The sequence below is a fragment of the Eschrichtius robustus genome, chromosome 12 (assembly GCF_028021215.1).
Source record: "Eschrichtius robustus isolate mEscRob2 chromosome 12, mEscRob2.pri, whole genome shotgun sequence".
NCBI lineage: Eukaryota > Metazoa > Chordata > Mammalia > Artiodactyla > Eschrichtiidae > Eschrichtius > Eschrichtius robustus.
This window is the reverse complement of record NC_090835.1, coordinates 63,688,356-63,703,429: the sequence shown is the minus strand read 5'-3', so window position 1 is coordinate 63,703,429 and position 15,074 is coordinate 63,688,356. Positions and strand designations below refer to the sequence as shown.

Sequence of the window (15,074 nt, the reverse complement as noted above, 5' to 3'; positions counted from 1 at the left end):
AAGGTTATTTTCTTGACCTATAAATTGTGTGTCTCTTAGAATATATGCATGCTAACGCATATATATGGAATCTAAAAAAAAAAGTGGTACTGATGAACCTAGTGGCAGGGCAGGAATAAAGATGTAGACATAGAGAATGGACTTGAGGACACGGGGCGGGGAGAGGGAAGCTGGGGCGAAGTGAGAGTAGCATTGACATATATACGCTGCCAAATGTAAAATAGCTAGCTAGTGAGAAGCAGCCGCATAGCACAGGGAGATCAGCTCAGTGCTTTGTGACCACCTAGAGGGGTGGGATAGGGAGGGTGGGAGGGAGGCTCAAGAGGAAGGGGATATGGGGATATATGTATGTATACGACTGATTCACTTTGTTGTACAACAGAAACTAACACAGTATTGTGAAGCAATTATACTCCAGTAAAGATGTATTAAAAAAACGAATATATGCATAAGCATAAATTGTGCATCTTCACTTTAGTAGAAAAGGGTTGGTGTGCTTGATGTTAAGTTGATACTCCCTGGCAGTTAGGAAGTGCAGGAGGAGCCATCTCAGCTCCTGTATGAAGTGAGGAGAACGTAAAGACATTTTGAAAAGCATTCCCTACGTTTTTCATTTAAAAACACACCTATCAGAAACTTGTCGGCCACACAAAAACCTGCACATAGATGTTTTTAGCAGCTTTAATCATAATTGCTAAAACTGGGAAGCAACCAAGATGTCCTTCAGGTGGTGAACGGAAAAAAAACTGGTACATCCAGATGAAATGAGCTATCAAGCCATGAAAAACATGGAGGAAGCTTCAGTGTTCATTACTGAGTGAAAGAAGCCAGTCTAAAAAGGCTACATCCTGTATGATTCCAACTCCGTGACATTCTAGAAAAGGCAGAACTATGGAGACAGTAAAAAGATCAGTGGTTACCATAAATTAGGGGGGAGGAAAGGATGACTGGGTGGAACACAGAGATTTTAGGGCAGTGAGACTGTTCTCTGTGATACTACAGCGGTGGGTAAATGTCATGATGTGTTTGTCCAAACCCATAGAATGTACAATAGCAAAAGTGAACCCTCTGTAACCCTAGGTAAACTCTGGACTTTGGGTGCTAATGATATGTCAGTATAGGTTCATCAGTTGTAATAAACGTACCAATTTCATGGGGGTAATGGGGAGGCTATGCATGTGGGGGGCAGAGGGTGTATGGGAAACCTTGTACCTTCCTCTCAGTTTTGCTGTGAACCTAAAACTGCTCCAAAAAATAAAGTCTGTTAAAAATAAAAAGGAAAAAAAAACCCAAACCAGAACAAAAACTACCTAATTTTGGAGTCTTTGTGAATGTATATGAATGCCCTGCCCTAATATCACCGGAAGAGTCTATTCTGCTTTGAGTGGAAGAAGATTATATGAAAAAAAGGGTCTGCCTTGTGCTGATCACCTATCTCGGATTTCTTTTAAGGCACGGCTTTGATAGGAGTGCACGTGGTCATTCCTCCTGGGTTTGTAAGGAAGCTGAAGTGAGTGGTAGAGGGTGAAAACACCAGAGAACAAAATGGAGCAATATTTTCGAAGTGAGCATTGTTTTCCTGTCATTTTTATGTGTTTTAATTTAGCCGGTGTTGGGTGAGCAGTTCAGAGAGAAGGGATTTATTATTTTCAAATGAAGCCACTCTCTTGTTCTTCATTTTCAACTGATTGCATCACCCTTGTTTTCCACAGGTCTGCTGACTCTTTAAAAGCCGTTTAGTGTGTTCCTTACGTGCTTATTAACTCCTTGTGTATTCTCGTTCCCTCCCTTCATGCCCATCTTCTGAAGAGGGAAATCATGAAAAATTTTTTCTTTCTATAGGCCCTGTTCACAAATTTGACTTGACAGTCGCCACTGGCTGGCAGCAGACTCTCCTTTAGGATTTTAAGAGCAACAGTCAGCCTCACAACTGGTGACAGAGTGCTTTCCTCAGGGAACGTTTTTTTCAATGTTGTTCCAAGTGTGCGAGAAAAGAGTTAAATTAGAGGAGCTGCTGGTTGTATTCTCATTTTCTCCCTTCCTCACCCTTCTCTCTTCCTCCCTCTCTTCCCGCCCCCACAAACCTGTAATTGCATAAAATCAGTATTATAAAACTTTTAGGTCACTTGGCAGAATTCCTCATTTCTCTCTCCCAACGGGGAAGCACACACCCGGCTGGTCTCCAGGGCAGACGTTGCCATGGGTCCTGTTCTCCCCTGGGTGGGGCTTGAACCCTGAGCTCGAAGCAGCACTGCCAGTGACATCCCTGCCTTATGCACATTCCCTGGGAAACCCAGCCCTTCCATGGTGTATCCGCTGCTTGCTTGCTGATCACGCCTAAATCTACATCCTCAGCTCCATACTCTCTCCTGGGCTCTAAATCCGTATATGTTTAGTTGCCTCTTGGATATTCAAAGGCACCTCAAATTCAGCATGCCTAAAACTAGGAATTTTCTTTCCTCTCTGGATCCTCCTCTTCCTGTGGCCACTGTATTGCAATTAATAGAACAGTCTGCCCACTGGGTGTCCTCTGTCACTCCTTCTGTTGTGGGCATGAAGTTATGTGGAGGATTCCTCCTTATTTCCTTTCTTTTGCTGCTGCCTCGTTCTGGATCTTGGGTCCCTGGGTGGCCCTCCTCCAAGCCATTCCTCTCCCTTTGAAAAAATCCCTCAGCCCTCCTTCCCTCCCTCCCCTGAACTATACTTCACACACAAATGTATGCAAAATAATGTAACAAACGCCCTTGTACTGACCTCCAGGATCATAATTCTGAAGGTTATTTTTTCCATGCTGATCTGATTTCAGCAGGACATCTAGACTTTGTTTTCTGTGTTTGCCTTACTCTTGAAAACATCTCAGAGCCCAGCATGCTCTACAGCCAGGCTTTTCCATTCTTGAGTAGATTAATCTTCTAATTGCTATTTGGGTTTCGTTTTCAAAACTTTATGTCCTTTTTGGGGTAGGAGTGTTTCGAGACAAATATTTTGGACTCCTTTTCAAAGTAACTTATCCACCAGAAACTGTAATAGTTAGCAGTAATATCTCAAAAAGCGTTTACGCCAGCACTTTAGTTTCAACATTGTTATATAAACGACACAGGACGTTTCTTTACCCGCCTCCGACTGGTTTCTGTGTGGCTTGTGCAGTGGCAGATAGCTGTCCCATGGGTCCTAGTCTCACGTGGGCTCTGTGTGCAGTAGCTTGTGCTCAGGCCTGAGGATGCTGCTTCCTCAGGAGGGAACTACGAGGTGGGCCAGACACCTCCAGACTCGCTTTTACTTTTTGTGCCTTTGCATCTGTGTGGTATTTTATTTATTTATTTATTTATTTATTTTATTTATTTATTTTTGGCTGCATTGGGTCTTCATTGCTGCGCGGGCTTTCTCTAGTTGCAGCAAGCGAGGGCTACTCTTCTTTGGGTGCGCGGCCTTCTCATTCCAGTGGCTTTTGTTGTGGAGCACGGGCCCTAGGCGCGCGGGCTTCAGTAGTTGTGGCACGTGTGCTCAATAGTTGTGGCTCACGGGCTCTAGAGCGCAGGCTCAGTAGTTGTGGAGCACAGGCCTAGCTGCTCCGTGGCATGTGGGATCCTCCCGGACCAGGGATCAAACCTGTGTCCCCGGCATTGGCAGGCGGACTCTTAACCACTGCGCCACCAGGGAAGCCCCTCATCTGTGTGGTATTTAATGTCATTAAAAGAATTATTAGTTGGAAAAATGCATTATTATTTTTTGTGCACAAATATATGGCAAAATGCAAGATTTACTCAATGATAGTAATCTTTGAAATGAGATTTATTTAAGAATGAGTAGTTTATAACGCTGAAAAACAGCACAAACCTTGCATTGCTTAATTCAGTGTGCTAGATATATTGTTAATAATGAAAAGACATCTTAAGAGCTCACCTCTGACCTCTCAACAATAAGAAATAAGGTACATGTTATGCCAACTTTTATTAATGTTACCATGAAACAGCCTTAACTCATACACCCCATTTAGGCTTTGCAGACGTAAACTCTGATAGATCTTCTTTCTCTTTCATTGTTGGTGATTTGTGTGTCAAGGACATTGTTGTATTTTCTATCAAAACAAACAAACAACTAAGACATATCTGGAAACCAAAGTCTATTTAAACTAGACAAATACTCATTTCAGGTTGTAGAGGAAAGTCCTTAATGCTGAAAATCTTGTTATGATTGTGTATTGCTTTCTTGGAAGGCTGACAGTTGTGATTTATTAGTTTTGATTTAGATTTAGTTTTGCTCAAAGCAGGAATTTAAAAAGCTTTAGCTATGAAAAGTATATAGATATATATTTTTATGGTTATCAATTTTTTTACTGAAGTCTATTTGATTTACAATGTGTTAATTTCTGCTGTATAGCAGAGTGATTCAGTTATATATACATACATTCTTTTTTAAAATATTTTTTTCCATTATGGTTTATCATAGAATATTGAATATAGTTATATGTGGAATCTAAGATACGACACAAATGAACTCAGATATAATTTTTTTTCATCAATTAATGGAATTACACAGTTGCAAGTTTTTGGCCCCTCATAGCCCAGTGGATATAATAGTAGCTACTTGGGCTCAGAGAGAAATTCCAGAAGAAATGATAGAGGCTACAGTCCCTAAAATGAAGTTTATATTCTGTCAGCAAAAGGTCAGTAGACAGCTTTGCCACTTTAAAGAGCTTTGTAATAGCTTGATTATCTCATCTCCTTAACATGAAGAGATGTGTGCTCTTTTTGAAAATGCTGATTGTTTTACAAGTTGAAAGCAGAACCTTTGGAAATCTCAAAAATCTTCCTTGAGATAATTTTACACAGAGCATTTAGGAATTATTTTTCTCAGTGATTCAAACTTGAACATAAGGTGTGGGGGTTGGGAAGGGGTGGGGAGAGAATCAAATCGTTGAGCATATATGTTCCAGAAACTGGGGTAGTGGCCCATTTCTACCTGTTCTGCTGCCACCGTGTCTGTTGGAGATGGCTGAGCTGTCGTTCTGCACCATGTTTCAGAAATTTGGCCCAAGAGGAGGATTTTAAGAAGCTGTCTGATGAAAGAATTGGTGTGATGATGTTAGCCTGAGAGCCTGAGGGAATTTTAAGTGGTTTTAATTTGGGGAGTGGGTAACTTTCATTTTGAAAATTTCACTCTGGCCTTGGTGTAGAAAGACAAGAAGGGAGGGAGAAACATAGTGTGTGAAGATGCTATATCCACAGCTCAGGATAAAGGGAAAGCAGGCTCAGATGGAGATAGGCGTACGATTGAGATATATTTCCTATGTGGAATGAAGAGACGTTTAGGAATATTTTGCTGGTGTTTCTGTTTGCTTGCTTTCATTCAGAAAACATGGGTTGATCAGAAATCATGCTACACAGATTGACAGAAGCAACTCCTAGTCTGTCTGCTCCATTTTCAGAAAATTGACTTTTGAAATATCTAGATAAGTTATTTTAATCTTTTTAGAGCATAGCTCTGTTTCTGAGCCATGAAACCTCTTGAACAATGAAAATGATATTTTGTAAAGGGATTTGACATTAGCAGATATAGGGTGTAGTAAAGTGTGTTGTTTATAAAACCTTTATAACATATTATATGTCATGAAATACTAGACTTAACATTTCTTAGGGATACTGAGAATCTTTTGGTTGCACTAAAATTGCAGCAGACTGTCTCACTTTATTGTATTTTAAATTAATAACTGTTCACATATATTGACTCACAAAATTGGGAATGTTTCTCTGTTATTACTAGATATGATTTAATAAAAATGACTTCATAGTTGGCATTTTGGTCAACATTTTTTCACAAATATAGTATTTAGATGTTTTTAAAGTGCTAGTTGTATTTGCATAACATTGAAAATTAAGTTTGAAATAATTAATTGATGAATTACTTTTAATTAACAAAATAATTAGACAGGATATCCTATATAAAACCAAAGGATATCCTTCAGTTTCTTTTTAGTCTTAGGTAGGTTCTCTTTTGTGAATTATCAAATGATTTATTAGTAGAATACAAGAATTATGTATTTGATATACTTGAATCCAGAAGAAATCTATCTTTTACATTTGTTTTGGTGTTTTATTTAGGTGACTTCAAGGTATCTAATTACTTTGACTGAATATTTTTAATTTCTTTGTTTCAAATTCTTATAGCATGAGAGGGCTTTCTCAAGAACAGAGAGAAATATAGAGAAACACAGAGATAATGATTTTAATATTATTGCACTAAAGTATATCAGAAAGGATCTCATTCAGATTCGACAGAGAAATTAAAACCTTTACAGACAAGCAAAAGTTAAGAGAATTCAGCACCACCAAACCAGCTTTACAGCAAATGCTAAAGGAACTTCTCTAGGCAGGAAACACAAGAGAAGGAAAAGACTTTAATAACAAACCCAAAACAATTAAGAAAATGGTAATAGGAACATACATATCGATAATTACCTTAAATGTAAATGGATTAAATGCTCCAGCCAAAAGACATAGACTGGCTGAATGGATACAAAAAGAAGACCCATATATATGCTGTCTATAAGAGACCCACTTCAGACCTAGGGACACATACAGACTGAAAGTAAGGGGATGGAAAAAGATATTCCATGCAAATGGAAATCAAAAGAAGGCTGGAGTAGTGATTCTTATATCAGACAAAATAGACTTTAAAATAAAGACTATTACAAGATACAAAGAAGGACACTATATAATGATCAAGGGATCAATCCAAGAAGAAGATAAAACAATTGTAAATATTTATGCACCCAACGTAGGAGCACCTCCTCAATACATAAGGCAAATGCTAACAGCCATAAAAGGGGAAATTGACAGTAACACAATCATAGTAGGGGACTTTAACACCCCAGTTTCACCAATGACAGATCATCCAAAATGAAACTAAATAAGGAGACACAAGCTTTAAATGATACATTAAACAAGATGGACTTAATTAATATTTATAGGACATTCCATCCAAAAACAACAGAATATACTTTCTTCTCAAGTGCTCATGGAACATTCTCCAGGATAGATCATATCTTGGGTCACAAATCAAGCCTTGGTAAATTTAAGAAAATTGAAATTGTATCAAGTATCTTCTCCAACCACAATGCTATGAGACTAGTTATCAATTACAGGAAAAGATCTGTAAAAAATACACACACATGGAGGCTAAACAATACACTACCAAATAACCAAGAGATCACTGAGGAAATCAAAAAATACCTAGAAACAAATGACAATGAAAACACGATAACCCACAACCAGTGGGATGCAGCAAAAGCAGTTCTAAGAGGGAAGTTTATAGCAATACAATCCTATCTCAAGTAAACAACCTAACCTTACACCTAAAGCAGTTAGAGAAAGAAGAACAAAAACCAAAGTTAGCAGAAGGAAAGAAATCATAAAAATCAGGTCAGAAATAAATGAAAAAGAAATGAAGGAAACAATAGCAAAGATCAATATAACTAAAAGCTAGTTTTTTGAGAAGATAAACAATATTGATAAACCATTAGCCAGACTCTTCAAGAAAAAAAGGGAGAAGACTCAAATCAACAGAATTAGAAATGAAAAAGGAGAAGTAATAACTGACACTGCAGAAATACAAAGGATCATGAGAGACTACTACAAACTACTGTATGCCATTAAAATGGACAACCTGGGAGAAATGGAAAAATTCTTAGAAAAGCACAACCTTCCGAGACTGAACCAGGGAGAAATAGAAAATATAAACAGACCAATCACAAGCACTGAAATTGAAACTGTGATTAAAAATCTTCCAATAGGGGCTTCCCTGGTGGCACAGTGGTTGAGAATCTGCCTGCCAATGCAGGGGACACGGGTTCGAGCCCTGGTCTGGGAAGATCCCACATGCCGCGGAGCAACTAGGCCCGTGAGCCACAATTACTGAGCCTGCGTGTCTGGAGCCTGTGCTCTGCAACGAGAGGCCGCGACAGTAAGAGGTCCACGCACCACGATGAAGAGCGGCCCCCGCTCGCCGCAACTAGAGAAAGCCCTCGCACAGAAACGAAGACCCAACACAGCCAAAAATAAATAAATTAATTAATAATAAAAAAAATCTTCCAATAAACAAAAGCCCAGGGCCAGATGGCTTCACAGGCGAATTCTATTAAACATTTAGAGAAGAGCTAACACCTATCCTTCTCAAACTCTTCCAAAATATAGCAAACTCATTCTACGAGGCCACCATCACCCTGATACCAAAACCAGACAAAGATGTCACAAAGAAAGAAAACTACAGGCCAATATCACTGATGAACATAGATGCAAAAATCCTCAACAGAATACTGGCAAACAAAATCCATCAGCACAGTAAAAGGATCATACACCATGATCAAGTGGGGTTTATCCCAGGAATGCAAGGATTCCTCAATATACGCAAATCAATCAATGTGATACACCATACTAACAAATTGAAGGATAAAAACCATATGATCATCTCAGGAGATGCAGAAAAGGCTTTTGACAAAATTCAACACCCATTTGTGATAGAAACCCTCCAGAAAGTAGTCATAGAGGGAACTTACCTCAACATAACAAAGGCCATATAAGACAAACCCACAGCCAACATCGTTCTCAATGGTGAAAAATTGAAACCATTTCCATTAAGATCAGGAAACGACAAGGTTGCCCACTCTCACCACTGTTATTCAACATAGTTTTGGAAGTGTTAGCCACATCAATCAGAGAAGACAAAGAAATAAAAGGAATCCAAATCGGAAAAGAAGAAGTAATACTGTCACTGTTTGCAGATGACATGATACTATGCATAGAGAATCCTAAAGATGCTACCAGAAACCTACTAGAGCTAATCAATGAATTTGATAAAGTAGCAGGGTACAAAATGAATGCACAGAAATCTCTTGCATTCCTATACACTAGTGATGAAAAATCTGAAAGAGAAATTAAGGAAACATTCCCATTTACCATTTCAACAAAAAGAATAAAATACCTAGGAATAAACCTACCTAAGGAGACAAAAGACCTGTATGCAGAAAACTATAAGACACTGATGAAAGAAATTAAAGATGATACAAACAGATGGAGAGATATACCATGTTCTTGGATTGGAAGAATCAACATTGTGAAAATAACTGTCCTACCCAAAGCAGTCTACAGATTCAGTGCAATCCCTATCAAACTACCACTGGCATTTTTCACAGAAGTAAAACAAAAAATTGCACAATTTGTATGGAAACACAAAAGACCTGGAATAGCCAAAGCAATCTTGAGAAAGAAAAACAGAGGTGGAGCAATCAGGCTCCCTGACTTCAGACTGTACTACAAAGCTACAGTAATGAAGACAGTATGGTACTGGCACAAAAACAGAAATATAGATCAATGGAACAGGATAGAAAGCCCTGAGATAAACCCACACACATATGGTCACTTTATATTTGATAAAGGAGGAAAAGAATATACAATGGAGAAGAGACAGCCCCTTCAATTAGTGGTGCTGGGAAAACTAGACAGCTACATGTAAAAGAATGCATTTAGAACACTCCCTAACACCATACACAAAAATAAACTCAAAATGGATTAAAGACCTAAATGTAAGGCCAGACACTATCAAACTCTTAGAGGAAAACATAGGCAGAACACTCTATGACATAAATCACAGCAAGATCCTTTTTGACCCACCTCCTAGAGAAATGGAAGTAAAAACAAAAATAAACAAATGGGACCTAATGAAACTTAAAAGCTTTTGCACAGCAAAGGAAACCATAAAGAAGAAGAAAAGATAACCCTCAGAATGGGAGAAAATATTTGCAAATGAAGCAACTGACAAAGGATTAATCTCCAAAATATACAGGTAGCTCATGCAGCTCAATATCAAAAAAACAAACAACCCAATCCAAAAATGAGCAGAAGACCTAAATAGACATTTCTCCAAAGAAGATATACAGATTGCCAACAAACACATGAAAGGATGCTCAACATCACTAATCATTAGAGAAATGCAAATAAAACTACAATGAGGTATCACCTCACACCAGTCAGAATGGCCATCATCAAAAAGTCTACAAACAATAAATGCTGGAGAGGGTGTGGAGAAAAGGGAAGTCTCTTGCACTGTTGGTGGGAATGTAAATTGATACAGCCACTATGGAGAAGAGTATGGAGGTTCCTTAAAAAACTAAAAATGGAACTACCATATGACCCAGCAATCCCACTACTGGGCATATACCCTGAGAAAACCATAATTCAAAAAGAGACATGTACCACAATGTTCACTGCAGCACTATTTACAATAGCCAGAACATGGAAGCAACCTATGTGTCCATCAACAGATGAATGGATAAGATGTGGCACATATATACAATGGAATATTACTCAGCCATAAAGAGAAACAAAATTGAGTTATTTGTAGTGAGGTGGCTGGACCTAGTGTCTGTCATACAGAGTGAAGTAAGTCAGAAAGAGAAAAACAAATACCGTATGCTAACACATGTATATGGAATCTACAAAAAAAACTGGTTCTGATGAACCTAGGGGCAGGATAGGAATAAAGACACAGACGCAGAGAATGGACTTGAGGACACGGGGAGGGGGAAGGGTAAGCTGGGACCAAGTGAGGGAGGGCCATTGACATATATACACTACCAAATGTAAAATAGATAGCTAGTGGGAAGCAGCCGCATAGCACAGGGAGATCAGCTCAGCTCGGTGCTTTGTGACCACCTAGAGGGGTGGGATAGGGAGGGTGGGAGGGAGATACAAGAGGGAGGGGATATGGGGATATATGTATATGTATAGCTGATTCACTTTATTATACAGCAGAAACTAACACAACATTTAAAAGCAATTATACTCCAATAAAGATGTTAAAAAAAACAAAAAAAAAGAAGTGTCCTTACATTTTAGGAACCCCCCATCTCCTTCCGCTCTCCAGGTCCCCATTTTGCATGTAGTTCAGATGAGTTCAGTCTGAGGCCTTTGCTGTGGTTACTCACCCCCTTCTCTGCTTTCAGTTAACAGCCAGGTCGTTGCCCGCTGTGCAGTCGGATGAGAGACTCCAGCCTCTGCTCAACCACCTGAGGTAACACAAAGGCCCAGCCTGTCAAACTTGTAAATCCACCTGCATTACAGTGGGTAAAGTACACCAACATGGTTAAAGCCTCTTTGATGTCTAAAAACTTTACAAAGGCTTTCTTTTTTCTCTTTCTTTTTTCTGTAATTCTCTGATTTAAGTTGAAGTTCTTAGTGCAATGCGCTTGTTACCCTTGACTTCAGGGTACTATAGAAAGTTCTTTTAATTCTATAAAATGAGTTGTGATGACTGAGTTCAGAAAGATCTCAAAGGAATGAGCTTTTTGCTTAACTGCGAGGCTAAGACAAACTATGGGAACCTGCACATATTTTGTTGGGGGTAGTTGAAATAAGTTATATTTGTTTTCTAAATACAAAAATAATTTATCCTCATTATTTAAAACACAAACTTAGAAAATACAGGAAAGGAGGGGGAAAAACCTATCATCACTACTCAGAAATAATACTGCTTTCCTCTGTGCTGTTTTAAAACTCAGTGTTGTAATTATACTTTTATATAATTCACTATTTTTTTCATTTTTTCCTGTTACTAAAATCTCTCCACAAACATAGTTTTTCATGATTATATGATATTTTCTTGTATGGGTGTCCTATAGTATATTTATCATTCTTTGGGGAGCATTTAGACCATTTTCCACTCTTTTCACTAGTGTAAAAAATGCGGTGTGTAAATCTTTATCTGTATTTTTGATTGTTTCCTTAGCATGGGTTTTCAGAAGTGGAATTTGTGAAAGCATATGAACCCTCTTAAAGATTTAAGTATATTTATTTCTTTTTCAAAAACCTTATTCTACTTGTATTTTCATACAAGATCCCCCATGTTGCTGTACCCTGAACAAGAGGGGGCAGCTAAAACAGTTGCTAATTTAATAGGTTTACCATAAAGATACTGTTGGTATCATGTACTTTGCACTGATTATTATTAAGAATGATTTTAAATCATTTTGTTATCCATTTTTTTTTGAGGTGGGATTAACTATCTGTATCTTTGCCCATTTATTGATAGCATCTTTTGATTATTTGATCTTATGTACTTTAGATATAAAGGATAGTGACTCTTTGTTATATTTGTTACAATCGTTTTTTTTTTTTTTCTGAAAGTTTTTTATTATGTTGCATTATCCAACATACCTACATTTTCAAGTTTTATGCAGCCAAGCACTTTTAGTGTTTTCCTCTATGGTTTGTTTTTATTCTTTTGAAACCTAGAATGCTACTGCTCCTTCAGAAATTGGCATGGACGTTAATTTCCAGTGTCTTTCAGTGTTCTTCATTTTCCTCCTCCCCTGCCTCCGTGCTCCCTCTTTTCCTCCTCTCCTGTCCTCCTCTCCAGTTGTGCAGGGTGGGGTCCAGACTAACACTTCACGAGGGACTGAGTAGCATGAATACTGTACAGAGTTGTTAAATTTCTGAGAGCTCTGTGTTAGTGAGTCACTCCCCTGCCCGCCTCTCCTCCCAGTCCCAGCCTGAGCATCTCCCCCTGGTGGTCTCTTATCTTTGCCCAATTTGCCCTTTCTATTTCACATCACTGCTGCAGTGATTATATTATTCCTCGGTTTAAAAGCATTCTGTCTCCTGAATTTCCCCCGGAATGAAGTGAGAACTTCTCAGCCTGGCAGATGAGGTCCTTTTGGAAGGAGCTGGCCTGGCTCTTTGGACTTTCTGTCAGTACTGACGCCCTGACTTCTCCTGCCAGCAGGTGCCCTGAAGCTCCTCCAGTGTGACATGCCCTTGCTCTCCTCAGTGCCCTTGCAGATAATTTCCCGGAATGCTCTTTTCCCCTTCCTCCACCTCTGTGACTTGACTAATGTTGCTTGTTCTTGTTCGCTCCTCTGATGAGCTCTCCCTGACCACTTGGTTCTCACCCTCCCTTCCTCGCCCCGTCTCCCTCTCAGGTGTTTATTTGTGTTCCCGTAATACTGCATGGCTCCCCATGTTACAGAACCTATGATACTGTAATCGCTTGTTTCCTTGCCTGATTTCTCCATTATAGTATGAGCTGCTCCAGAGCTGCAAAGTGCTTTTCATGATAGGTCTTCATTATGTGTTTTGTTGAATGAATGAATACGTGTTATACCAGTGATATTTTGTTGGTTTTTTTCTGCATAAAGTTTTTATAATTTGTAATAATCATATTGTTACAGTTCTTTTCCCTATAAAACCATTGAGTCAGAAGACATAGACCTAAAGGGCTGGATCTTACATCTAGTCAGTGCTTGATTCTGTGAGATAATGATGGATTCTCTTTCCTCCACCCCAGTGTGGTCATTGTCAACTAGAGTTTAGATTAACTACTGACAAGTCTTCTTGAGTCCTTGAAACTTGCACAAACTGTACGTTCATTTAGGGCTTTCATTCTCTGTGGAAGTCACTTGTGGCTGTTTGCTAAGCAACCAGGGCTAGATGCTACATGTAATATGCACCAACTGATGTTGCTTCTTTTATTATTATTATTAAACCAAATGGTTTCTTGTTTTATTACCATGTCAGAGACATCTGTATGTAGGGTGGCAGCTGATGTGCATAGTTGGACACTTCCTGTTACACAAGGTAACCTTGTGGAAAGCCTTTCAAGTGTATTGAATTGTCTCTTGGCTGTCTAAATGTAATGTTTTTCTTTTACCTTCCTTTTGCTTAGGTCAAAATAGGAAAGAATACTGTTTGGCTTGAAAGATGCTAATGATAATCTTGTTAGGAAAAAATAATCATCGTTGATTTGCATGAACTGTATAGTTTAAATATAACCTACAAGAGGGGGTGGACATTAGGAGGTTGAAACTGAAATCATTATTAGGTCTGATTTTGTTTAGTGCCTCTAATGATCAAAGAGGAATGATGAGTAGTGTTTTAATTAAGTTTGTCAATAAAACTAATTTGGGAGATACCAATATCCGCAAAAATTGAAGGAGCAATACAGAGAAATTCCCAAGTCATTTTACAGGACTTAGACATTCAAAGAGAATTAGTATAACACTCTGCCAACCTAATAATTTAGTATATTGCTTAACAATATATATCATTCTGAGAATGTAGAAGTGATGTGTCCAGATTTTCTTAGTTGAACCTAGTTATATAGTTAAAAGTTAAATTAACCACAGAAGGCGTTTTGCTTCAATCTCTTATGGAAATGCAAGCTATTCGTTAGTAGCATCCATCAGTAACTGAGCACCTATTATGTGCCGGGGATTAAAAAAAAGAAAGACAATTTCTGTTCTTAAGGAATTTACCGTTTTGATTTCATTTGAGAGATAGGCACTTAAACACATTACAACATTTGTAAACCTTTTGAATGGAATTAAACACAAAGTACATTTCCTTAAGTGATGAGGCCATGAAGTGGTTGTTTGGATTCCACACCCCCTAGCACAGTGGTGGCTCACAGTGGCTGCTCAGATTGGACTGAACTTTGATCTCACTTGGGGGAGGATGTTGTCAGTGACTGTGAAGGAGAGTAAAGGAGGACAAGGGGGTGAATTGGACTGCTGGGATCGTAGGTTCAGTGGGTTCATACATTTTAAAGTTGAGATGCCGGTGGAGCATATGGGGGGTGTTTAGTAAGTAGCTGAATATAGACCCGGAGTTTGAGAGCGAGGTTTATAGAGAGACATTTGCTAATCTCCACTATATAGGGGTGGTTAAAATCAGGGGGATGGTTGAGATCACTCAGGGAGAGAATATAGAGTGATAAGAAAAGGGGAAGTGGCCCTGAACAGAACCCATAGAAGTGAGTGTTTAAGTGACCTGTGATGGGCAGTGATGGAGGGAGGAGATTAACTCAGTTAAAAGGGAAGCCAGTAAAGACACCAGGGAGGAATCTCGAGTGAAACAGGAGCACAGCAAGGTGTGGTGACATCAACAATGCTAAAGGAAAGCTTTCAGAAAGGTGAACACTTAAATGCGTAGGGAAGTCAGGTCAGAATCTCCTCACGTCAGTTGGATTAGGTGCATGGGAGCCACGGGTGGCTCAGACCCCGCCTTGCAGTGGTACAGATGCAA

At 38.9% G+C, this 15,074-nt stretch overlaps 1 protein-coding gene across 2 annotated transcripts in view; it reads left to right on the top strand.

The window, feature by feature from the left end:
* Positions 1–15,074, top strand: part of PRIM2 (DNA primase subunit 2) — a 282,564-nt gene that overhangs the window by 158,738 nt on the left and 108,752 nt on the right. For both annotated transcript variants that reach the window (XM_068557727.1, XM_068557728.1), the window contains exon 8: positions 11,000–11,067. In XM_068557727.1, the coding sequence (XP_068413828.1) occupies positions 11,000–11,067 (68 nt within the window). The remainder of the gene's footprint in view (positions 1–10,999; positions 11,068–15,074) is intronic.